General features: G+C 63.4%; 2 protein-coding genes across 4 annotated transcripts; both read left to right on the top strand.

Moving 5' to 3' along the window:
* The first annotated feature begins 1,081 nt into the window (after positions 1–1,081).
* Positions 1,082–3,942, top strand: GJC2 (gap junction protein gamma 2). Its single transcript, XM_045886119.2, has one exon. The coding sequence runs from the start codon at positions 1,340–1,342 to the stop codon at positions 2,642–2,644; it is 1,305 nt and encodes a 434-aa protein (XP_045742075.1). The 5' UTR covers positions 1,082–1,339; the 3' UTR covers positions 2,645–3,942.
* Positions 3,943–8,895: 4,953 nt separating this feature from the next.
* On the top strand, positions 8,896–22,180 carry IBA57 (iron-sulfur cluster assembly factor IBA57). Of its 3 annotated transcripts, none has more exons than XM_064595665.1 (3): positions 8,896–9,306; positions 15,439–15,779; positions 16,009–22,180. In XM_064595665.1, exons 1-3 carry the CDS (start codon positions 8,966–8,968, stop codon positions 16,398–16,400), a joined length of 1,074 nt encoding a protein of 357 aa, XP_064451735.1. In that variant the 5' UTR covers positions 8,896–8,965; the 3' UTR covers positions 16,401–22,180. The 3 variants fall into 3 exon arrangements, with proteins under 3 accessions (XP_064451735.1, XP_064451736.1, XP_064451737.1); XM_064595666.1 differs by having other exon boundaries at positions 9,265–9,405; XM_064595667.1 differs by lacking the exon at positions 8,896–9,306 and adding an exon at positions 10,576–12,794.
* The last annotated feature ends 2,992 nt before the right edge of the window (positions 22,181–25,172 follow it).

Here is a 25,172-nt window from a genome sequence, read left to right on the forward strand (position 1 = left end):
GTGTGCACTTGAGGAGGGCTTGTGCGTGTGTCGCTCTGAGGGGGCACTGCACACAGATGTGAGGAAGAAGGGTCACTTCCCCAGGAACCCCAGCTGCCCCCTCTTCCTGCCCCCACCCAAGGGGAGAGGCCCCAGCTGCATAAAGAGGAGCTTCCCCAGAGCCCCCGCCTGCCTCTGCCGCCTCCAGGCCCAGAGGGAGGGGGCCAGAAGCGGCAGGCACTCGGGGTCTCCTGTGCCCAAACTACCCTGAAGCAGGTACCGGCCTTGGTCACAAAGGAGGGAGGGTGGGCACCAGCGGTGGGGGGGCTGCAGCCCCTCTCCCCTTCCTGGAGACACAAGACAATGAATGGCAGCATCATGGTCTCCTGGGCACAGGCCCACCTGGGGGTCAGCACTGCTCTGGGAGGCGGTGAGTGGCCCCGTGGCTGTCTCCGAGTGTCACTGATGCCCTAATGTCTGTGTGCCTTGCTGGACCAGTCCCCATCCTGGACAGATGTCTGGCCTCACTTGGCTTCCCAGCGGGGCTGTCCTGGCCACAGGACTGCCGAGGACAGGGTGGTGGTGTCAGGACGAGAGGGGGAAGCAGCCCAGAAGGCCTGTGGGCCAGCACGGTCCCTTGAGGAAGGAGTCTGGGGGTCCTTTGTGGAGAGGGAGGAAGCAAAGGCTTAGTGTAGGGGGTGGAAAGGGAAGTGGGGAGGGGTGTGGCGCTGCTGGAGACCGGACCGAAGGGGCTCCAGGGGCTGGGGCTGGGCGCCTGGAGGGCTCCGGGATGCTGGGACCCTTGAGACCCTCTCCAGTGGCCTGGACCCTGCCTGAGTGGGGGGGGGGGGGCATGGGTCTGGGCTGAGGCCCCACAGCCCCCAGATCCTGAGTGGGGCTGGCCTTGCTCTCCCTGTCGGCTCTCAGGGCCTGGGCTGGGGTCCCCAGAGCTGGGGGAGGGCCACAGCTTGCAAGGGGCCGGGCTTTCCGGGGGCGGGGAGGGTATGGGGGCTGGCGCTAGTGCAGGCCACGGGGACCAGGGGAGGGGTCTTGGGGCAAGCCAGGGCTGCGGCTCGGCCTCTGCCAGTATCCATCCCGCAGGCGGGGTCGGGACCGAGGGTGGGCACGGCGCTCCTGGAAGGGCTGCCTCTTTCGCTGAAGGTGGTGAACCCCCCGCAGGCAGGGTCCCTGGCTCCAGGCGCCCCGAGATCTGCTCTCCCCGCCCCCCCCCCGCCAATGCTCCCGTGCCTCCCTCCCCGAAGAGTGCTCCTCCTGGTCCGCGGGTCGTGTCTCCTCCTCCCCACCCCTGCCCGGGGTTGAGCTCCGCTCCCGGCCCCCGCAGGTCCCGCCCCCCGCCCCTATGACCAACATGAGCTGGAGCTTCCTGACGCGGCTGCTGGAGGAGATCCACAACCACTCCACGTTCGTGGGCAAGGTGTGGCTCACCGTGCTGGTGGTCTTCCGCATCGTGCTCACGGCCGTGGGCGGAGAGTCCATCTACTCAGACGAGCAGACCAAATTCACGTGCAACACGCGGCAGCCGGGCTGCGACAACGTTTGTTACGACGCCTTCGCGCCCCTGTCCCACGTGCGCTTCTGGGTCTTCCAGATCGTCGTCATTTCCACGCCCTCCGTCATGTACCTGGGCTACGCCGTGCACCGCCTGGCCCGCGCCTCGGAGGAGGAGCGCCGCCGCGCGCCCCGCCGCCGCCCCGGCCCCGGCCGCCGCCCGGCCCGCGCGCCCCTGCCGCTGCCCCCGCCTCCGCCGCACCCCGGCTGGCCCGAGCCCGCCGGCCTGGGCGAGGAGGAGCCCATGCTCGGCCCGGGCGACGAGGAGGACGAGGAGTCGGCGGTGGCCGACGGCCTGGGCGAGGAGGCCGAGGCCGAGGGCGCGGGCGAGGCCAAGGGCGCGGGCGGGGACGGCACGGCGGCGGGGGCCCCGGGGCCCGCGGCGCAGCACGACGGGCGGCGGCGCATCCAGCGCGAGGGCCTGATGCGCGTGTACGTGGCGCAGCTGGTGGCGCGGGCCGCCTTCGAGGTGGCCTTCCTCGTGGGCCAGTACCTGCTGTACGGCTTCGAGGTGCGGCCCTTCTTCCGCTGCAGCCGCCCCCCCTGCCCGCACGTGGTCGACTGCTTCGTGTCGCGGCCCACCGAGAAGACCATCTTCCTGCTGGTCATGTACGTGGTCAGCTGCCTCTGCCTACTGCTCAACCTCTGCGAGATGGCGCACCTGGGCCTGGGCAGCGCGCAGGACGCGGTGCGCGCCCGCCGGCCTCCGCCCGCCGCCCCGGGCCCCGCGCCGCGCCCGCCGCCCCGCACGCTGCCCGCCGCGCCCGCCGGCCTGGCGGGCCCGCCCGACTACAGCCTGGTGGTGCGCGCGGCCGAGCGCGCGCGCTCCCACGACCACGACCTGGCCAGCCTGGCGCTGCAGGCGCTGCGGGACCGGCACGCGCTGGGAGACCGCGACAGCCCGCCGTGCCCCGGCCTCCCCGCGGCCGCGCGGGGGCCCCCGCGGGCCGGCGCCCCCGCCTCCGGCTCGGGCAGCGCCACGTCGGGGGGCACGGGCACGGGCGGGGGCCAGGCCAGGCCGGGCGCCAAGCCCAGGGCGGGCTCGGAGAAGGGCAGCGCGAGCAGCAGGGAGGGGAAGACCACCGTGTGGATCTGATGGCCTGCCCCTGATGTTGTCTGTCCTCCCTCCAGGCCAGGGCTGGGGCGGGGGGCTCGGGGAAGGCCAGGGGCTGGACGCGCAGGAGCCGGAGCACAGCCTGCCCTCTTCTTCCTCCGCCTCTTCGTCGGCTACGCGCGCACTCGGGAGGGGCGGGAGGCGGGGAGGCACGGCCTGCATCGCCTGCTCAGCACCTGGCCCTCCCTGCGTGAGCCCCGCTCTGTCCAGGGTAGGACCTGCAAGGGTCCCCAGCTCGGATCCCTAAACCCACAAGATGCGGTTGGGACTGTGGCTGGGGCCGTGTTCCTCCCACCCCCAGGGCCACCGCGAGCCTCACCTGTGGGGGTGCTTGGCCCTTTCCTCTGAGCCTCTCTTGGCTCTCTGGCTCGCGGCGCTGCCTCAGGGCGGGGGCTCTCCTCCCCTGCTGCCCTGCAGCAGCTCATGTACGTCACCCAGAGGTGCCTGGCCTGGGGTATTGGGGGCACGGTGCTGGCTCCCTACTCCCTGCAGCAGCAAATGGGGCTCCTTCCCCACACCCCCACCCCAACCCCACTTCCTGTTTCCTGCAGAGCTGGAAGCAATCCTAGGTCTTTCTTGTACACAAGGGGAAACGGAGGTTGGATGGGCCTGGCCCCTGCTGGGCCCCAGAGGGGGAGCTGCCGCATCCTCTTCTGGGGAGTGTGGGGCAGGCCTGGACCGCGCTCTCAGTTCCCCACCTAGACAGCTGGACAGAGGCCCTGAGGTGGACAGACCACACCCTCTGGAGCTTCTGCACTGGTGTGGTGGGGCCCCCTCCCCTGGGACATACTGGCAGTCCCGCAACGGTGTTGGCCCACCTTTTGCCGGGTCCTGCTCAGGGCTTGGGTGTTGGCCATTCTGGGGGAAGGGGTTCTGGGGCTCCTACCTACCCCTTCTCTGCCCTCCGGCCCCCTCCCTAATTCAAACACAGGCTCCAAAACAAAGGAAGCAAAATAAAACTAACTTTTGTTTACAACTGCGTGTGCGGGTGCACGTGGGGCATGCACACGTGTGTAGAGTATGCACGGGTGTGTGAGTGTGCATGCGTGTGTATATGTACGTGTGATGTGCGCGCTCACACGTGATTATGCATGCGTCCGCACACACACGTGTGTGTGTGTGTGTGTGTGTGTGTGTGTACCACTGCCCTCCAGGGACACGTGGCTCAGCTCTGCGCTGGCTGAGAGAAGCAAGGCTGAGGCCACGTGGGTGCCTTTCTGTGCCAGGCAGCGGGCAAGGCGGGGGGGCCCAGGCGAACACACAGACGGTGAGAACAAAGAATGCGGGCAGGCCCGCACGCTCACAGCCCTGCAGTCAGAAGACAGAGAGGCCGAGGACAGCGGACAGCATTATCGGGACACTCGCCACAGCTTGCAGCGCGAGGGGCAAGGGTGACTCACAGGTGGGGGGGGGGTCAGCTGCTGCCAGCAAGGAGCCTCCTCCGACTTGACTTAGGTGACCCCAGCTGTCGCCCAGCCCCCCTCAGGTCCAGAGCAGGCTGTGGCAAACCCCCGTGGCCTGCAGACCCGTTTTGGTGGCCCCAGGCCAAACGCAGGCCAGGACCCCAATGTCAGCCTGCCTCTGATGCCCAGGGCACGCTGAGTCCCCCAGGGGAGCCCCACCCCAGGAAGTCCTGGAGGGCCCAGCCAATTCAGATTCAGAGCAGAGACATGTGTCCCCTCTGCAAGACAGGAAGTCTCACGGGGACGGGCAGCCCCTGATTGGGAGGTGTGCTGCCGGCCCTGTCGTCCTGGGGGAGGCCGGGTCTCTGTGGAGCGGCCTCTCTGTGCGGCCTGGGCCTCCTCACAGCACGGTGGCTCAAGAGGACCTGGCAAAGGCCGATGACTCTCATTCCCCCCACCCCCTTCTTAATTGGTCTAGATGCAATTTGAGGCAGTTTGGGCCAACAGGAGGAGGACCTGCCTGGGGGCCGCTGGGGAAACAGGTTGGCTGTGTGTCCCTGAATACAGAAGTCAGTTGTGGGTCAGGCTGAGTGTCCATGCCCCGTGATTTGTGCCAACACTGGCCTAGATGTCACGGTGAAGGTGTGTTTGTAGCTGGGATTAACACTGACAGCACACTTTGGTAAAGCAGATTGCTCTCCCCAATGCGGGTGGGCCTCATCCAATCAGGTGATGGTCCGAGGAGCAAAGCCCAAGGTTCCTGATCAGTCTGATGGTAATATTTGTGTCAGCCTGACTGGCTGGGTGCCCAGAGTAAGCACCATTCTGGGGGTGTCTTTGAGGTGATTCTGCATGAAATTCACACTAAATCTGCAGACTGAGTAGATGCCCTCCCCCGCATGGGTGGGCCCGACCCATTCAGGTGAAGGCCTGAGTAGACCCAAAAAGGGGAGTCAAAGGGAACTTACTTTGCTGGAGTGTTTGAGCTGGGACATCGGTCTCCCATCTTCAGATTCAGAATCAGGCTGGAAACGTCCCGGCTCTCCTGGGTCCCCAGCCTGCCCTGCATATTTCAGACTTGCCAGCCCTGTAATCACATGAGCCAATTCCTTAAGATAAATCTCTCTATATATACCTATCCTATTGGTTCTGTTTCTCTGGAGAGCCCCAGCTAATACACATCCCATCAGCCAGAGCTTGTTAGCAGGACATCCCATCCCAGGGACCCATCAGTTTTGTGACTTTCCACAGTGATGACTTAGGTTCTGTTGTCACACCCTCCCCATGGACGTCCTGGGCTGCCCCAGGCCTGCAGCCTCCCTCTAACACCAGTTCCTTGACATTGCAGACGGAGTCCTGATCCCACACAGGATCCAGTGCCCTACAGGATGCGGCCCTGAGGCTCTCCAGGCTGTGAACTCCCAGAGGTGTAGACCGACCCCAGCAGTCTGCCTGGCACCTTATGCTCAGTCAGCTACTCCAACAAGCCCCTCCCGTGAGTGGCTTGGTTTCCCCATGCACCTGGGATGGCCTTGAGGACGGAGGCCTGAACCCAGGGCGCAGAGCTGGCCCTTACAGACCCCCCATCTTCTGGGCCCTGCAGCAGGCTGGAGGCAGAGCCCAGGCCTTCCCACCCTGCCTCACTGCGGGGGGGTGGGGGGTGGTCTGCGGGCTGGGCTGGGGGGGCAGGGCAGGAGCGGACGGGATGGCCTTCTTGTCTGGCTGTCATCCGTTTCCACAGCCAGAGCCAACTTGCCGGCTGCTTTGGGAGACTGCAGAGGGCTGTGAGGAGGGGCTGCTTGGACGCTCCCAGAATGGGGGCTGCTTCCCCCCGCCTTTGGGAAGGGAGGAGACCATGAGGAGAGAATAACAGGAAACCACCCCTGGCCCAGCAGCAGCTGGGAAGTGGGGTCCAGGACCCCCACGCCTGCCGCTTTCCCAGCTCTCCACCCCTCCGGGGCTCGCGGCCTCAGAGGGGGGCGATGGCCCACGGATCCGGCTGCTGGACCCGGGGCGATGAGTGGGGTTCCCTGGGAGCCCCCGCGGCCAGTCAGGCCCCAGCCCCTGCCTCCGCCCCCCCAGTGCGGAGTGGCAGGTGCGAGGTGGGGGCACCCCTGAGAAGAGGCAGCCCACGCGCAGGGATCCCTGCTGGCGGGCTGGTGGGCTGGGGGTCCGAGACGGCTTCCTGGAGTGGGGAGCCTGGAGCAGCGTGGCTGGCAGGCGGAGGCGGCCACCGGCCACGTGTGACTCTGGGCACCTCGGTGGCTTGGGGGAGAAGGCGCAAGTTTCCCCTGACTTGGTCTAGACTCGATGTGCACTTAAGCAGCCCTGGTGGAGGTGGTTGCTGTGCTGGACAGTGCTGAGCGGCTGGGCTTGCTGCCCACTGGGAAGCTCAGGGAAGGTTCCGGGTGGTGCCCGCTTGGCCTGCAGCAGTGCTGGTGGGAAGCCGACTCTTCTGCGGGCTGAGGGACGGGCTGACGTGAGGCTGGAGGAACGTGACCCCCAGCCCGTGTCGTCCTGGCTGCTTCCTCCCCCGTCCTCCCTGGGCTGGCAGGGAGGTGCCGGGTCACCTGTGGAATGCCAGGTCGCGCAGAGGAAGACCTTCTCCACGAAGGGCAAGCCGCCAGTGGCCAGCAGCCAGGGGAGCCGCATACCACGACCCATAGGTCACGGCCAGGAGGGCGACCGAGCGCCTGGGAGGCCCGGGGGGACGCTCCGTGCCCCTCACCACGCCCGCCAGCCCGGAAGCACGCAGCACCTCTCAGGTTAGGGGCAGCATGGCCTTGAGGCAGGTTGGGAAGGGCCAGAGGGAGCTGGATAAGCAGAGGGATGGGCGGGCCAGGGCACTGGGTGAGGCTGCCCCGAGGCGCTGCGACCATGCGCTGATGGGCCCTTCCCATGGAGATGGCCTGGACGACGGCCTGTGTGTGGCACCCATGTTGCCTGTGCCCCGGGGATGCAGCAGGGAGCCAGCCAGACGAATCAGCCTGGCCTCTGGCCTCGTTGGCACGCAGTGTTGCCCCTGGGGCTTGGACAGGTGGACCAGGGCAGGAGAGGCAGCGGGCAGAGTCTGGGGGGCAGGAAGCACACTGCCTACAGACTCAGGATGGCCTGTGGGTACTTGCAGCCAGCCTCCATCTCCCACCGTGGCTGTGACTCCAAGGAGCGCATGTGGGATGAGGACACAGGACAGTCTCTCAGAATCTCCCTCAAAGGGGAGCAGAGATTGGGGAAGGCACCTGATGGGGGAAACCCTTGGAGTTTCCCAGTGAGCATGGCAATGATGGTGTCTTTTGTTATGTAACGAGGTGACTCTGGAAAGCCCCTCAGGGTGGGGGCTGGTGACCAGGGGACTCAACCCTGGGACCAGAGGGTTGGAACTTTCAGTCCCACCCCCTGACCTCGGGGAAGGGAGAAGGAATCAATCACCAATCACCAATTGCTGATGACTCCATCAATCATGCCCACGTATCGAAGCCCCCATAAAACCCCACAAGGTCAGGCTTGGAGAGCTTCTGGGCTGGTGACCACGTAGACATGTGGGGAGAAACTCCAAGCCCCTCCCCCAGTGCCTTGCCCCGTGTGTCTCTTCCATCTGGCTACTTCTGGGTTATATCTTTTTATGATAAACTGGTAATGTAGGAAGGAGAATGTTTCTCTGAGCTCTGTGAGCCGCTCCAGCAAGTTAATGGAACCCGAGGAGGGGGCCGTGGGAACCTCGGATCTGTAGCCAGCAGGTCAGAGCACGGGGACCCCTGGACTTGTGACTGGCATCTGCAGTGAGGTGGTCTGTGGGCCTGAACCCCGAACCTGATGCTGACTCCACGTGGGTCTGATGCTGAGTCCATGTGGGTCTGATGCTGACTCCACGTGGATCTGATGCTGAGTCCATGTGGGTCTGATGCTGACTCCATGTGGACAGGGTCAGAGCTGAGGCCCCCCAGCTAGTGTGCGGAGCCCTTCCCCCAAACATATGTAGCGATCCTAAGTGTCAGAAAAGAGGCGCAGAGCGAGAGCAGAGGACCCAGAGGAGCGTGGTTCCTGCACACAATACCCCAAAGGACTGCAACCAGGGTCTCCAGGAGATGTGCACCCATATGGCAGCAAAATCCACCACGGCCAAGTGGAAAGGACACAAATGTCCACCACCGACGGAATGGATACACAAACTGTGTTGTCCATGCAACAGAATCCTACCCATCCTTTAGGAGGAAGACCTGATATACTCACGACGCCAGCCACAGAAGCACACACACTGCATGATTCCACTCGTGAGAGTCAGGTTCCCAGACAGAGGGGGATGGGGGTCCCAGGGGCTGGCGGCCGGCAGAAAGAAGACAATGTGATCCGGCCGGGGGGACGGCTGCCCACGATGTGAATGCGCTGCATGGGGCTGACTGTGCCTTGATGAAAGGGCGGAGATGGCGACCCTCACCGTCGGTGTAGTTCACCGCAATAAAGCGAGCAGGAACTTGCTCCAACACCAGGCGCAGCGCTGGTGTCCTGCGCAGGTGCCCAGACCAGGCGCAGCCAGGGGGCGGGGCGGGAGGCTGACGGACAGCCCGAGGCCCCGCCCCTCCCGGCGCAAGTCCCGCCCCGCTCGCTCCGTCCCCGCCCCCAGACACAGGTCCCGCCCCGCACGCTCCGTCCCCACCCCGCTTGCTCTGTCCCCGCCCCCAGACACAAGTCCCGCCCCGCACGCTCCCTCCCCGCCCCCAGACACAAGTCCCGCGGCCCTGCGAGCTCCGTCCCCGCCCCGCCCCTCCCCTCCCCAAGTCCCGCCCCGCGCAGCCCCGCCCCTCGCGTACCCCCGCCCGCCGCCAGAGGCCGCTGTGGCGTCCACCCGCCCGCCCGCGCCGCCGCCCGGGCCGCCCCTTCAGGCAGCCTCATCCTCCCCAAGATGGCGGCCACGGCGCTGCTCCGGGGCGCGGCTCCGGGGCGCGGCGGCCCGGCCTGGCGCTGGCGGCTGCGCGCGGCCCCGAGGCGTCGCCTGGCCCACGGCTCGGGCCGTCCCGGCGACGACCCCGCGGGCGGCGCGGCCTGGACCTGCTTCTCGCTGGGCGAGCGCGCCTTGGTGCGCGTGCGCGGGCCAGACTCCGCGCCCTTCCTTTTGGGGCTGCTGACCAATGAGCTACCGCTTCCGGGTCCTGCGGACGGCACGGCCCCACCCCCAGCGAGGGCGGGCTACGCCCACTTCCTCAACGTCCAGGGCCGCACGCTCTATGACGTCCTTCTCTACCGGTGAGCGCGGGCAGAGGCGCGGGGGCGGGGCGACCCACGGAGGGGCCGACCGCTCGTGGTGCCTGCAGGTCTAGGAGCCGCCCAGAGCCGGGCACCTAGGTGTGGACTCCCGGAGGCCGGGGAAGGACGTCCAGGGCGGGGCACTTGGGGAAGGACAGGGGGCGTGGGCGTCCAGGGGCGGATACCTGAGGGTGGGAGGGGCACCTGGGGGGGAGCACACCTGAGGGTGGGAGGGGCATCGGGGGGAGGGTACCTGAGGGTGGGAGGGGCACCCGGGGTGGAAGGACACCTGAGGTGGGAGGGGCACCGGGGGGAAGGACACCTGAGGTGGGAGGGGCACCTGGGGGGAGCACACCTGAGGGTGGGAGGGGCATCGAGGGGAGGATACCTGAGGGTGGGAGGGACACCCGGGGGGAGGGACACGGGGGGGGGAAGCACACCTGAGGGTGGGAGGGGCATCGGGGGGAGGGTACCTGAGGGTGGGGGGGCACCCGGGGTGGAAGGACACCTGAGGTGGGAGGGGCATCTGGGGGAAGGACACCTGAGGTGGGAGGGCCACCTGGGGGAGCACACCTGAGGGTGGGAGGGGCATCGGGGGAGGGTACCTGAGGTGGGAGGGGCACCTGGGGGAGCACACCTGAGGGTGGGAGGGGCATCGAGGGGAGGATACCTGAGGGTGGGAAGGGCACCCGGGGTGGAAGGACACTTGAGGTGGGAGGAGCACCGGGGGGAAGGACACCTGAGGTGGGAGGGGCACCTGGGGGGAGCACACCTGAGGGTGGGAGGGGCATCGGGGGAGGGTACCTGAGGTGGGAGGGGCACCTGGGGGGGAGCACACCTGAGGGTGGGAGGGGCATCGGGGGGAGGGTACCTGAGGGTGGGAGGGGCACCCGGGGTGGAAGGACACCTGAGGTGGGAGGGGCACCGGGGGGAAGGACACCTGAGGTGAGAGGGGCACCTGGGGGGAGCACACCTGAGGGTGGGAGGGGCATCGGGGGAGGGTACCTGAGGTGGGAGGGGCACCTGGGGGGAGCACACCTGAGGGTGGGAGGGGCATCGGGGGGAGCACACATGAGGGTGGGCGGGGCACCCGGGGGGAGGGACACCTGAGGGTGGGAGGGGCACCAAGGGGAAGGACACCTGAGGTGGGAGGGGCATCGGGGGGAGGATACCTGAGGGTGGGAGGGGCATCGGGGGAGCACACCTGAGGGTGGGAGGGGCACCGGGTGGAAGGACACCTGAGGTGGGAGGGGCATCGGGGGGAGCACACCTGAGGGTGGGAGAGGCATCTGTGTGAGGCCATCAGAATGGGCAGCCGGGGCCAGGCCAGCGACTAGCACCTGGTCTCCGAGGTGGGCATCTTCCAAGTGGCCACTGCGGCTCAGCCCTGCTTGGGAAAGCCGTGGTGTGGGGTCAGCAGTGCGGCAGACCGGTCGCTCCAGAGCTGGCGGCCTCTTCCAAGGGGGGAGGTGAGGAGCCAGGTGCATTTGTCCCAGCCAGCCCTCCTCCTACCTGCGTCTGTCTCACGGGTCTGCGCTGGGGAGAGGGCCACTTCCCTGGGAGCCCAGCGCCCCCATGCCAGGTGCTCTCTGGAATGTCTCGTGTCAGTGGCCTTGTTCCTTCCCCAGGGCGCCCTGTTCTGAGTTTCCAGAGGCAGCACCTTGTGTTGGGTGGCTCCCGTGTTTTGCTTTTAAAGTGGAGAGCGGTTTCTGGCTCCGCAGAATCGAGGGGAAGGAACGGGAGCTCCTATAGGCACGTAGCCGCCCTCAGGGCAGCATCCCCCCCAGCTGATGGACCCGCACGGACGCTGTATCAGCGGAGCCCCTCCTTTCCGAGGGGGTTCACTCTCCATGGTGTGCGTGCTGTGGGCTCGGACGGGTGTGGAAGGACGCGTGTCCGTGCCCACAGGGTCACACAGAGTGATGGTTTCACGGCCCCGGAGCTCCGCTGGGCCCCCCGAGTCCCCCAGCGCCCACCGAGGGGCTCTGTCTCGTCTCCACAGCCCCGCCTTCTCCAGAACGCCGCCGTCCACTTGGAGTCACACGGCGAGTAGCCTGCTCGGATGGGCTCCCTTCGCCCAGTAATACGGCTTCCGCCGCGTCTTCTCGTGGTGGGAGCTCGCTTCTGTCCAGCGCTGACCCCTGTTCGTCGTCTGGGCGACCACAGTCTATGTAGGCTCTCTCCTTCTGAAGGACAGCTTGGGGGCTTCCGACCTGTGGGTAAACAGGCTTTGGTGCAGACGTAGCTTCGGCTCCTGTGTAGTGTGAGAGAGGGTTTTGTTCTGTAAGAAGCCGCCGGGCTGTGTCCAGCGCGGCTGTCCTGTCCTGTGGTCCCACCAGCTGGGCGTGGCTTCTTTGCCATGTGCGTATTCTCTTGGGGGAGATGTCTGTTACATCTCTACATCTACAGATGTCTCTGGCCCATTTTTAAGCGGGTTGTTTCCTTCCTGTTGAGGCTCAAGCGTTCCTGTGTGTTTTGAACAGTGGGCCTTGGTGGGATGTGACATCTGTCTGCTTCCCTCCTTAGGCGAAGGCTGCCTTTTCTTACTCCTTGACACCTGAGGCCTTGCTCAGGTGCTGGCCGCGTACAAGATGCTCTGGGTTCTGCTCCTGGCTGTGCTGGTTTCGCTGGGATGCCCTCACGTCGGTCTGCTGGTGTCTGGGCTGCCGTTGAGCGTGGGGATGGTTCTCTGCTGCCTTGTTTCCTGGCCGGTGCCCGCCGGCCCCTGTGTACCAGCAGAGAGTGGGCCGGGGACACTTCGTGCAGGACCTCCCTGCCCCTATGTGGCCTCCCTCGGCAGCAGCACTCCTGCCATGGCCTCCTCCAGAGGGTGCCTCCGCCCCCCTGGGCACGGGTGAAGGTGACGGCTGGGGTCACGCTGCCACCGTGTCCCCTGCCGGCCAGGCCCCCCCACCCCCCTCTTGCATGGCTGCACTTATACCCCCAGGAGGCTTGCTGAGCTTAGCAAATACGAATGCAGGGCACCCTGTGCAGTCTCAGACAGACCGCGAGGGACGTTTAGGGTAGGGATGGCCTCTGCAGCGCTAGTGAGCTACTCTGGCTAAAGACAGGATTCCCTGTTTGTCTGATAAAGCTGATCTGGCGGCACTGGCCAACATCTGGGGACACTTGCGGTTGTGACTCAGGGCTGGAGGTGTAGGTGCTCCTGGCATCGAATGGGCTGGGACTTGGGGTGCTCTCAGTGCCCTGCTGTGCCCAGGATGGCCCCCCAGAGCGGCCCAGCCCCCACGTCAGCCCCTGCGCACAGGCTCGCCTTAGGTCGCCCCTTCTCCTGCCGACCTGGCCCCTGTTCCTCAGCTGCGGCAGGGCCAGCAGACGGTCTGACTTGGGGGCACAGGGGAGCAGGGGTGCTTTGCAGCTTTGTTGGTCCCAGAGGCTGCGTGACACACAGAACGTGGCCCTGCCTGCTGTGGCCTGCCTCATCGCCCTGACTGGGTCAGCTCCCTCCCCGGCCGGGACCTGCAGAGGTGCGTGCTCCCCCTTGACCTCACATCGTGCCCCCCCATGCTTGATCGGTCCCCATGCCAGCGTTTCGCGTCTCTGTCGGCTGCTTTCATGTACCTGCATGTGGCTGGGACTCCTGACGATGGGGAAAGGCTTATGGTGGAGGATGACCTTTTACCGCTTTCCTCTGACCCCCACAGACACCCCGAGCCCCGCCTTCCCAGGCAGCTTCTTCCTTTTTTTTTTTTTAACTTTTTCTTTTGAAATGATTGTAGAATCACAGGAAGCAGAAAACGGAACACGGAGGCCCCCAGTACCCCTCCCCCAGTGCCACATGCAGTGTCTAGCCTTCTGTAGTCTGGGGTGACAGTCCGGTGGGGCGTGGGCCACCACAGCGCGCATGCAGGTTCCTCCCAGGCTCCAGGTGCTTGCGTGTGTGTGTACCTGTGTGCAGATGTCTGCGACTCCCATGTGGGCCATGTCACCTCGATGAGGACAGCTGTTCCGTCACCGCGGGGTCCCCTTCTCCCCGGGTGCAGCACACCGCCCTTCTCAGCCCCAGCTCCTCACCCGGCCTCTCCTTCGCACCTCTCTGAGGGGTGGTCATCTCAGGAGGGTCGAACAGAGGGAGTGGGGTGGGACTGGGCTCACACACTCTGACGCCCTTTGGCTCTGTCCACCTCATCAGGGTGGAGCGATGGCTCCTGTTTACGGGGACAAGTGTGGACACAACAGGGTGTGCGTTATAGGCTGAGCTTCCAGAGGTGGGGCACCAAGCAGACACCTGCAGCTCTTTCCTGTGAGGGTGACTGGTTCCTCCCGGGCAGCACTTAAGCCTGTCCTGTCTGGGGGAACCAGCTGGTGGGCTCTGGGGGAGGGGCCGGGGGACACCAGCTGGTGGGCTCTGGGGGAGGGGTCGGGGGCACCAGCTGAGGGGGTCTGGGGGAGGGGTCGGGAGCACCAGCTGGTGGTGTCTGGGGGAGGGGTCGGGAGCACCAGCTGGTGGTCTCTGGGGGAGGGGTCGGGGCACCAGCTGAGGGGGTCTGGGGGAGGGGTCGGGAGCACCAGCTGGTGGTGTCTGGGGGAGGGGTCGGGAGCACCAGCTGGTGGTCTCTGGGGGAGGGGTCGGGGCACCAGCTGAGGGGGTCTGGGGGAGGGGTCGGGGGCACCAGCTGAGGGGGTCTGGGGGAGGGGTCGGGGACACCAGCTGAGGGGGTCTGGGGGAGGGGTCGGGGCACCAGCTGAGGGGGTCTGGGGGAGGGGTCGGGGCACCAGCTGAGGGGGTCTGGGGGAGGGGTCGGGGGCACCAGCTGAGGGGGTCTGGGGGAGGGGTCTGGGACACCAGCTGGGAGGGGTCGGGGGCTCCAGCTTGGGGGGGTCTGGGGGAGGGGTTGGGGGCACCAGCTGAGGGGGTCTGGGGGAGGGGTCGGGGCACCAGCTGAGGGGGTCTGGGGGAGGGGTCGGGGACACCAGCTGAGGGGGTCTGGGGGAGGGGTCGGGGCACCAGCTGAGGGGGTCTGGGGGAGGGGTCGGGGGCACCAGCTGAGGGGGTCTGGGGGAGGGGTCGGGGACACCAGCTGAGGGGGTCTGGGGGAGGGGTCGGGGCACCAGCTGAGGGGGTCTGGGGGAGGGGTCGGGGCACCAGCTGAGGGGGTCTGGGGGAGGGGTCGGGGGCACCAGCTGAGGGGGTCTGGGGGAGGGGTCTGGGACACCAGCTGGGAGGGGTCGGGGGCTCCAGCTTGGGGGGGTCTGGGGGAGGGGTTGGGGGCACCAGCTGAGGGGGTCTGGGGGAGGGGTCGGGAGCACCAGCTGGTAGTCTGGGGGAGGGGTCAGGGACACCAGCTGAGGGGGTCTGGGGGAGGGGTCAGGAGCACCAGCTGGTGGTGTCTGGGGGAGGGGTCGGGAGCACCAGCTGGTGGGCTCTGGGGGAGGGTCTGGTGCACCAATTGATGGCCTTTCTCTGACACACTCCTGGACTGTCTTACTCACGTCCTGTCTCAGTTTCCTCTGGGGCTGTCGGTCCTTGTTCAGTCGTCATCTACAACCAGGACCCCAGCTAGGTAGTTGTGTGGGTCCTGAACGTCTCCACCAAGGTCACCTGCACTGGGCTCTTCTCTGGGCTCATCTGTCCATAAGCACTGCCGCTGTCCCACCTGGTTCCCGCACTGGTGACCAGGTTCCACGGTCACTTCAGGGGGAGTGGCTGCCCAGAGTGTGGGTTAGGATGTTCATGGGCCCTGACTGGGTTCCCGGGCTCCCCTAGGGAAGTGGGCGGTGGGCATGGGCATGGGCATCCCCTACTCCGCGATGGGTCTGCTGCCCTGCCAGCTCCCCCAGCCTCTGCCCCTGTTGAAAGCCGAGTGCCACCCCCGAGGACGTGTGGTTTCTGTGGAGCTGGGGGAGACAGGGCCTCCGGGCCATCAGGCTGCTGCCGTAGCTTTCCGCCTTTCTCCGTGAGGACGCACAGCGCTGTGGTCCCGGCCCGCCGTCTACCTGCCGACCCATCGCGTCTCATCCACCCAGTGGTTTGCCCCTTGCCGTGCAGCAGCTCGGCCAGCGCCCTGGTGCGGCGCGGCCCGCAGCGGACTCGGGGGCTCCAGCGCGCCGGCTGCGGGGAGTGCGGCGCGCAGCCGTCCCCACGTTCAGGAGCCCCGTCTCTGCCCGCAGACTCCCCGAGCACGACGAGGCACCCGCCTTCCTCCTGGAGTGCGACCGCGCGGTGCTGGGCGCGCTGCAGAGACACCTGGCGCTGTACAAGATCCGGCGGAAGGTCACGGTGGAGCCGCGCCCCGAGCTGCGCGTGTGGGCTGTGCTGCCCCGCACCCCGGCGGAGGCCGGCGGGGCTGCGCCGCTGCGGGAGCAGGCCGAGGGGGCCGCCGTCCTCACCCGCGACCCCCGGACCGCCCGCATGGGCTGGCGGCTTCTCACCCAGGACGAGGGCCTGGCCCTGGTGCCCGGCGGCCGGCTGGGAGACCTCCGCGACTATCACCGCCACCGCTACCAGCAAGGTGTGGGCGCGGCCCGGGCCGTGCTGGGGGGCGGGGGTGGCGGGGGCTCGCTGCGTGGGGGGCCGGGGTGAAGGGTCGGCTCCGGCGCTGGCTCGTCGGCCCCCATCCCCCGCCTGTGCCAGAGGATAGGGCGCAGAGCGCGCGCCCTGCGGGGAGTGGTGCAGGGGAGGGGCCGCCCCCAGCCCCGCGGACCTCTCAGCGCTCAGGGAGCTGCTTCCTCCACCCACAGGCGTTCCCGAGGGGATCCATGACCTGCCCCCAGGAGTGGCCCTGCCCCTGGAGTCCAACCTGGCTTTCATGAATGGTGTCAGCTTCACCAAGGGCTGCTACATCGGTCAGGAGCTGACGGCCCGCACCCACCACATGGGCGTCATCCGCAAGCGCCTCTTCCCGGTGCGGCTGTCGGGCCCTCTCCCGGCCGGCGGCGTCAGCCCTGGCACCTCGGTGCTCACTGCGTCCGGGCAGGCAGCCGGCAAGTACAGGGCAGGCCAGGGGGACGTGGGCCTGGCCTTGCTGCGGTCAGAGCAAATCAAGGGCCCTCTCCACATCAGGACCGCTGAGAGTGGCCAGGTGGCCTTAACTGCCTCCGTGCCGGACTGGTGGCCCACAGCCACCAAGTAGCTCTGGAGCTGCCAGGGGCCGCGGAGGGCCCTGTCCATCTGCTGCGCTCTGCAGGCTGGCCCCCACTTCCCACAGTTGTCTGGTTAATGCACACACCCCCCAGAGGCCTCCCAGTGTCGTGGGCCTCCCAGGCTGCGGGCATCGTGGGTGTGCAGGTATGGCCCGGACGTTTCCCACAGAGGGTCCGATGCCCAGCTCGGGCTGTCCCCTCCCGGCCGCCCTGTGGCCAGGAGGGGCAGGAGCCCTCCCGCAGCGTGGGGGTGAGGACAAGCAGGCCCTGCACCTGCTTCTGGGCTGAGCTGAGCTGCAGCTTCTGCCAGATGAGGATGGACAAGACCTCAGCCGTCCGGGTTTAGAGGGTGTTCAGCCATCCGCCCAGGACAAGCACAGTCCAGAGCCTTGCCCCTGGGCTGCCTGCACCTGTCTCCCATCTGGGCTTGGCTGAAAGGACAGGTGGGCCCTGGGAACTGCCTTACCATGTGCAGGCTGTGGGGGGCCCCGCCAGCATTTCAGGTGGGGTCCCCACCTGTGCTCCGTGGTCTCGGCAGCATGCGCCCCACCCCCGGGGCTGCTCAGGGTGCGGGGAGGAGCTTCTGCTTGGTTTCCTTGCTGCTGGTTTGAGATGTTGCTGTGTCCTGACAGCTGACTCCCCCCTCCTTAAACCACTGACTTCCATTGTCCCCTGCAATGTGAACCTCATGCTTACAGGGTGTCCCCCTTGATGCTCCGGGGCGGCTATTAAAGCGTGACCCACCAGCAGCCTGTGTGGACCGCTGGTCTCATTTTGGGCGGAAGGTGGTGGGATGTGGCTTTGGGCAGAGCAGATACACAGAGCACACCGGGTGAAACCTAGCCGCAGAGTGCTGGGACGGCAGGGGAGCACTGGGTCTGGAGCAGACGGTGGAGGGCAGGGCTTGGGAGCGGTTGCAGCCCCAGGCCCCTCAGCTCTGGCTCCCCTTTATATCCTCGGAGGGGAGAGGTTACCAGGAAACCGTGTTAATGCCAGCACCTGGGCCGTCATGGGGCGGTGGTAAGTCCTGCAAGTGTGTACCCCCCTCAGCGCCCACTGGCTGGTCTCCAGACCAACACCAGGCCCCAGTCAGGGTTTGGTCTCCTGCGCAGCCGAGGGCCGCTCAGTGCCCCTCAGTGTGTGACCCAGGGCCTGGGAGCCAGCCTCGCACAACGGGTGTGCATGCTCGGAGCCTGCGCTGCTGCTGAAGACACTCCGGGCTCCTCAGGGTCTGTGGACCCACCTGCAGAACGTGGGCAGTGGCGTGGGTGGGACCTAGAGCCCTGTGCTGGGAGCTGGGAGCAAACAAGAGGGAGGTCAGCCACGGTGGTTGGCGGCTAGCTCGGACAGCTTCCCAGCGAAGTGCTGCCTTTGAGGTCCCGTGTCTTCTAATGTCTTCAGTCAGGATTCCGGGTCACTGGGACCTGAGATTATTCCGCTCAGACCCAGATGAACACACAGTCCGTGTTCTACCTCGGGGCTTTTTAATGGAAGCTGCCGTTCAACAGAAGTGCTCCCTTTGTTGGACAGACCGAGGCCCTTTTCACAGAAACCCTGGTGCTTTCAAGAATCTCTGGCTCCTAGGAGCACACGGCCGGGATCCGAGGGGACATCTGCCTCTGAGTGTGTGTAGGCTGATCTCTGAGAGTCGGAGCTGGTGCCAGAAAGCCCCCTGTGGCTCTGTCTACCTCAGTTTGTACCGAGTACAGAGTTCCAGGAAGTAAGCTGTCATTCACTGCGGCCCGATGCCCCGGGAGGGTCCGAGTGGTGGCCGGGGCACTTCGGTACCCTCCACAGCAGGCAGATGTCCACACAGCCAACTGGTGTGGAAACGCGGCACCCCGCCCGGGCCCCGGGCACAGAGGACCCGGCAGGCAGATCGGAACGGTTGCTCTGTCTTGCTGGTGGCCCTTCCACGCTCAGCGCGTCTTCTGGTAATGTCAGTTCTATACTGTTGTGGGGACGCTGGCTTCGTAATTCAGCCGGGAATTGGGAAGTCCGACACCTCCAGCTTTCTTCTTTCTCAAGATTGCTGTGGCTGTTATTCATGGCCTTTCGTCGTTCCCTACCAATTTAGGACTGTTTGCTCTTTTTCTCTGAAAGATGCCATTGGATTTTTTAGGGCTCGGCCTGAACCTGTAGATCGCATTTGGTAGTATGCATGTCTTAGCGACATTAATTCTTCCGGTCCGTGAGCATGGTATATATTTCCCTTTCCTTGCGTTTTCAGCTCTTTTCGTCCATGACTTACAGATTTCAGTGTGCAGGTCTTTCATTTCCTTGGTTAAATTTATCCCTGGTATTTCGTGCTTTTTGAGTCAATTGAAACGGGATTGTTTTGTTCCTTCCCTTTGCTGTTAGTGTATAGAGATGCAACAGATTTCTGCATATTGATTCTGTGTCCTGCAACTTTATCAGGCATCCTGGCTCTTGGGGCTTTGCTCCTCCGTGTGAATGTGAGCACATTGTTTGTGCTCTGTTCTCACACATGCTCACTCACACACACAACTGCATTCAATTTGTCCAGCTGGGGGGAGTGGCCATCCTAGTGCTCTTGATTTTTCAAGCCCATGGACATCACGGATCCCTTCATTTATTGAAGTCTAATTTAATGTCTTTTACCGCAGCTGTATCATTTTCCTAACGTTCTTACCTATCTTTTGTTAAATTCACCCATGTGGTCTTAAAAACAGTTGTATTATTACTGCAAAGGGCCCCTCTGTGAAACTGCACTTGCCCAAGTTCTTCTCACGCACGTATAGGAATAGGTTTGCAAAACTGTACATGGTTCTTACTGATTCTCTTCTGTAGCGGGTGCAGGGGAGCATAGACAGTCCTGTAATCTGAGGATGAGCGACAGTTTCGTGTCTCTCTGGTGGCCCACACGCCTTCGTTTCCCTGCCCTCCCACGACATGTTGAGTTCCGTGGGGGGGTGGCACCTCAGCCCACTCTTGATCCTCAAGGAGGGGCTGTTGCTGTTTTACCGCTTGACCCCTGCTGCTGAGATTTTTTGGTAGGTACCCTTTCTCAGGCTGAAAAAGTTCTCATGACCGGAAGTCTTCGTTTGCTAAGATGTTTCTTTGTTCTGGATTTTTTTTGGTTATTCTGTGTGTGTGTGTGTGTGTGTGTGTTTAATCACAAATGGGGGCACCTGGGTGGCTCACTCAGTTGGTTGCGTGTCCGATTCTTGGTTTTGACCCAGGTCATGATCGGGGTCGTGGGATTGAGCCCCGCGTGGGGCTCTGCGCTCAGCGAGGAGTCTGCCTGAGATTCTCTCTCTCTGTCTCTCTCTCTGGCTCTGCCCCTCCCCCACCCTGCCCACACACTCTGCCCCCAAAAATTAAAAATAAAAATCACGACTGGTTGTTGGAGTTTACTGAGTTTTGCAGGTATGAATTGAAATGGTGATTGTGTTTTCTAAGAACGTGTCTGCATCATCTAAGTTTTCAAATTCGTTGTGATGAGATCGTTCACAGTATCGTTTTTTAAAAAAAATGATCTCTTTTGCGGTGTGAACTGCATCTGTGTGAAGTACACAATGCAGGGAATTTGGGGAAGTGTCTCTTCGTCGCCCTGACCCTGGCAGCCACTGTTTTACTCTCTGTTACTGTGAATTTGACCCTTTCTTTTTCTTCCCCATTTGGGCTGCATGAGTTCCTTTTGGACACTAACCCCTTGTCAGCCATGTGGTTTACAAATATGTTCCCCCATTCTAGCTGTCTTTTCACCGTGTGGTCCCCCCTCCCGACAAGACTTATCACTTGTGCTTGGGTGTCATGTCCAAAAAATCATGGCCAACACCACCGTCAAGGAGAATTTTCCCTGTGTTTTTTTCTAGGGATTTTACAGTTTTGGGTCTTACACTTACCTCTTTAATCTCTTTTGACTTAATTTTTGGGCATGGTGTGCGGAAGCCTCCAGCTCCGCTATGTTGCATGTGGATATCCGGCCCTGTTTATCGAGGACACTGCCCCTGACCCACTGAGGGTTCCCGGTGAGACCTAGACCCTCTGCGCGTCATGAGCACACTGTGAATGCGCTCACACGAGCTGTGTCGTCACAAGGCCAGCTTTATTCAGTAATAAAGGAAAGTTAGTCCCAATTATACAGCAGGCTCAGGATTCCAAGCTCAGTGACATTTCACCAGGTGATTAAATTTGGCTTCTTCCACGGCACACAGAGCTAGACAGAAAACAAACCACACAACCAACAAGGTAACCGAGGGGGCAGGAAGTTCACGAACCAAACGTGAAGTCAGTCTGTGGGCGCACGGTAGAGGCAAGGCCTCGGCCCGGCCCCGGTCAGCTCTCGGCATGTCCTGCTGCTGATGCTCAAGCACGGAGGGAGGCCGGTTCCGCTGGGGGTCCGAGGGGCAGAGCCTTTGGTGGCAGCTCCTTGTTCTGTGGCCAGACAGAGAGGGGTCATGTCTGAAGATCTGACAGTATGCTGCCAAAATCCTCCCCTTTGTAAGGGATTTAATCGGTCTCGGGCCCCTGCTGGCCTCCTCTTTATCGGTTCTGGGGCTTCCTCAGATGACACTGGTCACAGGGCTAACTGGAAACTACAGTCCATCTCAAATGTCTATCATTACCTGAGCCAGGCTCCTGCCTGACACCAGAACCTCATTGACCTCTCACACTGCTCCTCTCTCTGAGCTGCTGGGAGGGATCCTGTCTCTGGGTGAGATCTGGGTCTTTCTGCTCCTCTCTCTGAGCTGCTGGGAGGGATCCTGTCTCTGGGTGAGATCTGGGTCTTTCTGCTCCTCTCTCTGAGCTGCTGGGAGGGATCCTATCTCTGGGGAGAGAGCTGGGCCTTTCTGCTCCTCTCTCTGAGCTGCTGGGAGGGATCCTGTCTCTGGGGAGAGATCTGGGCCTTTCTGCTCCTCTCTCTGAGCAGCTGGGAGGGATCCTGTCTCTGGGGTGAGATCTGGGTCTTTCTGCTCCTCTCTCTGAGCTGCAGGGCGGGATCCTGTCTCTGGGGAGAGATCTGGGCCTTTCTGCTCCTCTCTCTGAGCAGCTGGGAGGGATCCTGTCTCTGGGGTGAGATCTGGGTCTTTCTGCTCCTCTCTCTGAGCTGCAGGGCGGGATCCTGTCTCTGGGGAGAGATCTGGGCCTTTCTGCTCCTCTCTCTGAGCTGCTGGGAGGGATCCTGTCTCTGGGGAGAGATCTGGGCCTTTCTGCTCCTCTCTCTGAGCAGCTGGGAGGGATCCTGTCTCTGGGGTGAGATCTGGGTCTTTCTGCTCCTCTCTCTGAGCTGCAGGGCGGGATCCTGTCTCTGGGGAGAGATCTGGGCCTTTCTGCTCCTCTCTCTGAGCTGCTGGGAGGGATCCTGTCTCTGGGGAGAGATCTGGGCCTTTCTGCTCCTCTCTCTGAGCAGCTGGGAGGGATCCTGTCTCTGGGGTGAGATCTGGGTCTTTCTGCTCCTCTCTCTGAGCTGCAGGGCGGGATCCTGTCTCTGGGGAGAGATCTGGGCCTTTCTGCTCCTCTCTCTGAGCTGCTGGGAGGGATCCTGTCTCTGGGGAGAGATCTGGGCCTTTCTGCTCCTCTCTCTGAGCAGCTGGGAGGGATCCTGTCTCTGGGGTGAGATCTGGGTCTTTCTGCTCCTCTCTCTGAGCTGCAGGGCGGGATCCTGTCTCTGGGGAGAGATCTGGGCCTTTCTGCTCCTCTCTCTGAGCTGCTGGGAGGGATCCTGTCTCTGGGGAGAGATCTGGGCCTTTCTGCTCCTCTCTCTGAGCAGCTGGGAGGGATCCTGTCTCTGGGGTGAGATCTGGGTCTTTCTGCTCCTCTCTCTGAGCTGCAGGGCGGGATCCTGTCTCTGGGGAGAGATCTGGGCCTTTCTGCTCCTCTCTCTGAGCAGCTGGGAGGGATCCTGTCTCTGGGTGAGATCTGGGTCTTTCTGCTCCTCTCTCTGAGCAGCTGGGAGGGATCCTGTCTCTGGGGAGAGATCTGGGCCTTTCTGCTCCTCTCTCTGAGCTGCAGGGCGGGATCCTATCTCTGGGGTGAGAGCTGGGCCTTTCTGCTCCTCTCTCTGAGCTGCAGGGCGGGATCCTGTCTCTGGGGAGAGATCTGGGCCTTTCTGCTCCTCTCTCTGAGCTGCAGGGAGGGATCCTCTCTCTCGGGTGAGATCTGGGCCTTTCTGCTCCTCTCTCTGAGCAGCTGGGAGGGATCCTGTCTCTGGGGAGAGATCTGGGCCTTTCTGCTCCTCTCTCTGAGCAGCTGGGAGGGATCCTGTCTCTGGGGAGAGATCTGGGCCTTTCTGCTCCTCTCTCTGAGCTGCAGGGCGGGATCCTATCTCTGGGGAGAGATCTGGGCCTTTCTGCTCCTCTCTCTGAGCAGCTGGGAGGGATCCTGTCTCTGGGGAGAGATCTGGGCCTTTCTGCTCCTCTCTCTGAGCTGCAGGGAGGGATCCTCTCTCTCGGGTGAGATCTGGGCCTTTCTGCTCCTCTCTCTGAGCTGCAGGGAGGGATCCTGTCTCTGGGGAGAGATCTGGGTCTTTCTGCTCCTCTCTCTGAGCTGCAGGGCGGGATCCTGTCTCTGGGGAGAGATCTGGGCCTTTCTGCTCCTCTCTCTGAGCTGCAGGGAGGGATCCTCTCTCTCGGGTGAGATCTGGGTCTTTCTGCTCCTCTCTCTGAGTTTTCATCTGGAATATGTGTGTCTGTGGGTGCATGTGAAAACACACATACGTGGGGTTGCCTGGGCGGCTTAGTTGGTAAAGTGTCTGCCTTTGGCTCAGGTTGTGATCCCGGAGCCTGGACTCAAGTCCAGCATCAGGATCCTTGTTCGGTGGGGAGTCTGCTTCTCCCTCTCCCTTGTCTGCCACTCTCCCTGCTTGTGCGCGCGCTCTCTCTCCAATAAGTAAAATCTTAAAGAAAAATTTAAAAACCACAGATGTAGGTGTGTGACTCTGGGGCTACCTTGCCACATGCTGCCCACCTCTGGCTGATGAACCGCGAGTCTTCAAGCCTTTTGCTCAGAAGCTTCGCGCCCTCTTGCGTGATGCTGTTGCGCTACGTTTTCGGGCAGTTCTGGGGCTCCTTGGGGGATTTGTGGCCGCAGAACGACGTCGCCTCTCAACACTCGCAGGCGTCAGCCTCCGTCTCTACAGGAGAAATCTACTGCTATCAAAGCAGAGATTGTAAATGTATATTAGTGCATTTAATAATAAGCTCAGGCTATGCCAACACAGGAGACGTGTTTTTAATGGAAAACTGTTCTCTGAAACCCACAACACACACAGTGCAGGAAGGGGAGTGGTGTTTGCTACAGGGTGCGAACCTCCAACAACCAGCTTCACCAAACACAGCGGTTCTCGGCTCAGCGCCGCGAGAGTGACGTGTGCATAAAATGCAGACGGGTTCTGACTGCTCGGTCTCGAAGGGGCTCCGGGACCCGCGGCGTACGGGGACCCCACAGCGAGAGCCATGCGCTGGAACACTTCTGCTCTGACCAGCTTCTTATGCTTGAGCTCTGATTACGGTTTCTCAGGAAGAAATGGCTCTGGAGGCAGGTTGGAGAGTAGGTCGTGGGGGATGCCTGACCCCAGCCTGGCCACACAGCTGCCGGGAGCCCACCCCTGTCCTAGCCCAGCCGGGCCTGCTTTGTGGCCCTGACTGTGGTCCTCACATTGGCCTTGCACTTGGTCCTCCCCTTGGTCCTCACCATCACCCTCACCCTTACCCTCACTATGGTCCTCCCCTTGGTCCTCACCATCACTCACTATGGCCCTTCCCTTGGCCCTCACCCTTACCCTCACTATGGCCCTCCCCCTTGTCCTCCCCTTGGCCCTCCCCTTGGTTCTCCTGTTGGCCCTCCCCTTGGCCCTCACCATCACCCTCACTATGGCCCTTACCATGGTCCTCCCGTTGGCCCTCCCCTTGGTTCTCCTGTTGGCCCTCCCCTTGGCCCTCACCATCACCCTCACTATGGCCCTCACCATGGTCCTCCCCTTGGTCCTCACCATCACTCACTATGGCCCTTCCCTTGGCCCTCACCCTTACCCTCACTATGGCCCTCCCCCTTGTCCTCCCCTTGGCCCTCCCCTTGGTTCTCCTGTTGGCCCTCCCCTTGGCCCTCACCATCACCCTCACTATGGCCCTTACCATGGTCCTCCCGTTGGCCCTCCCCTTGGTTCTCCTGTTGGCCCTCCCCTTGGCCCTCACCATCACCCTCACTATGGCCCTCACCATGGTCCTCCCCTTGGTCCTCACCATCACTCACTATGGCCCTTCCCTTGGCCCTCACCCTTACCCTCACTATGGCCCTCCCCCTTGTCCTCCCCTTGGCCCTCCCCTTGGTTCTCCTGTTGGCCCTCCCCTTGGCCCTCACCATCACCCTCACTATGGCCCTTACCATGGTCCTCCCGTTGGCCCTCCCCTTGGTTCTCCTGTTGGCCCTCCCCTTGGCCCTCACCATCACCCTCACTATGGCCCTTACCATGGTCCTCCCGTTGGCCCTCCCCTTGGTTCTCCTGTTGGCCCTCCCCTTGGCCCTCACCATCACCCTCACTATGGCCCTTACCATGGTCCTCCCGTTGGCCCTCCCCTTGGTTCTCCTGTTGGCCCTCCCCTTGGCCCTCACCATCACCCTCACCCTTACCCTCACTATGGTCCTCCCCTTGGTCCTCACCATCACTCACTATGGCCCTTCCCTTGGCCCTCACCCTTACCCTCACTATGGCCCTCCCCCTTGTCCTCCCCTTGGCCCTCCCCTTGGTTCTCCTGTTGGCCCTCCCCTTGGCCCTCACCATCACCCTCACTATGGCC

Source organism: Mirounga angustirostris, unplaced genomic scaffold (genome assembly GCF_029215605.1).
Source record: "Mirounga angustirostris isolate CCGP_5_RB_7025 unplaced genomic scaffold, mMirAng1.0.hap1 SCAF_7, whole genome shotgun sequence".
Taxonomy (NCBI): Eukaryota; Metazoa; Chordata; class Mammalia; order Carnivora; family Phocidae; genus Mirounga; species Mirounga angustirostris.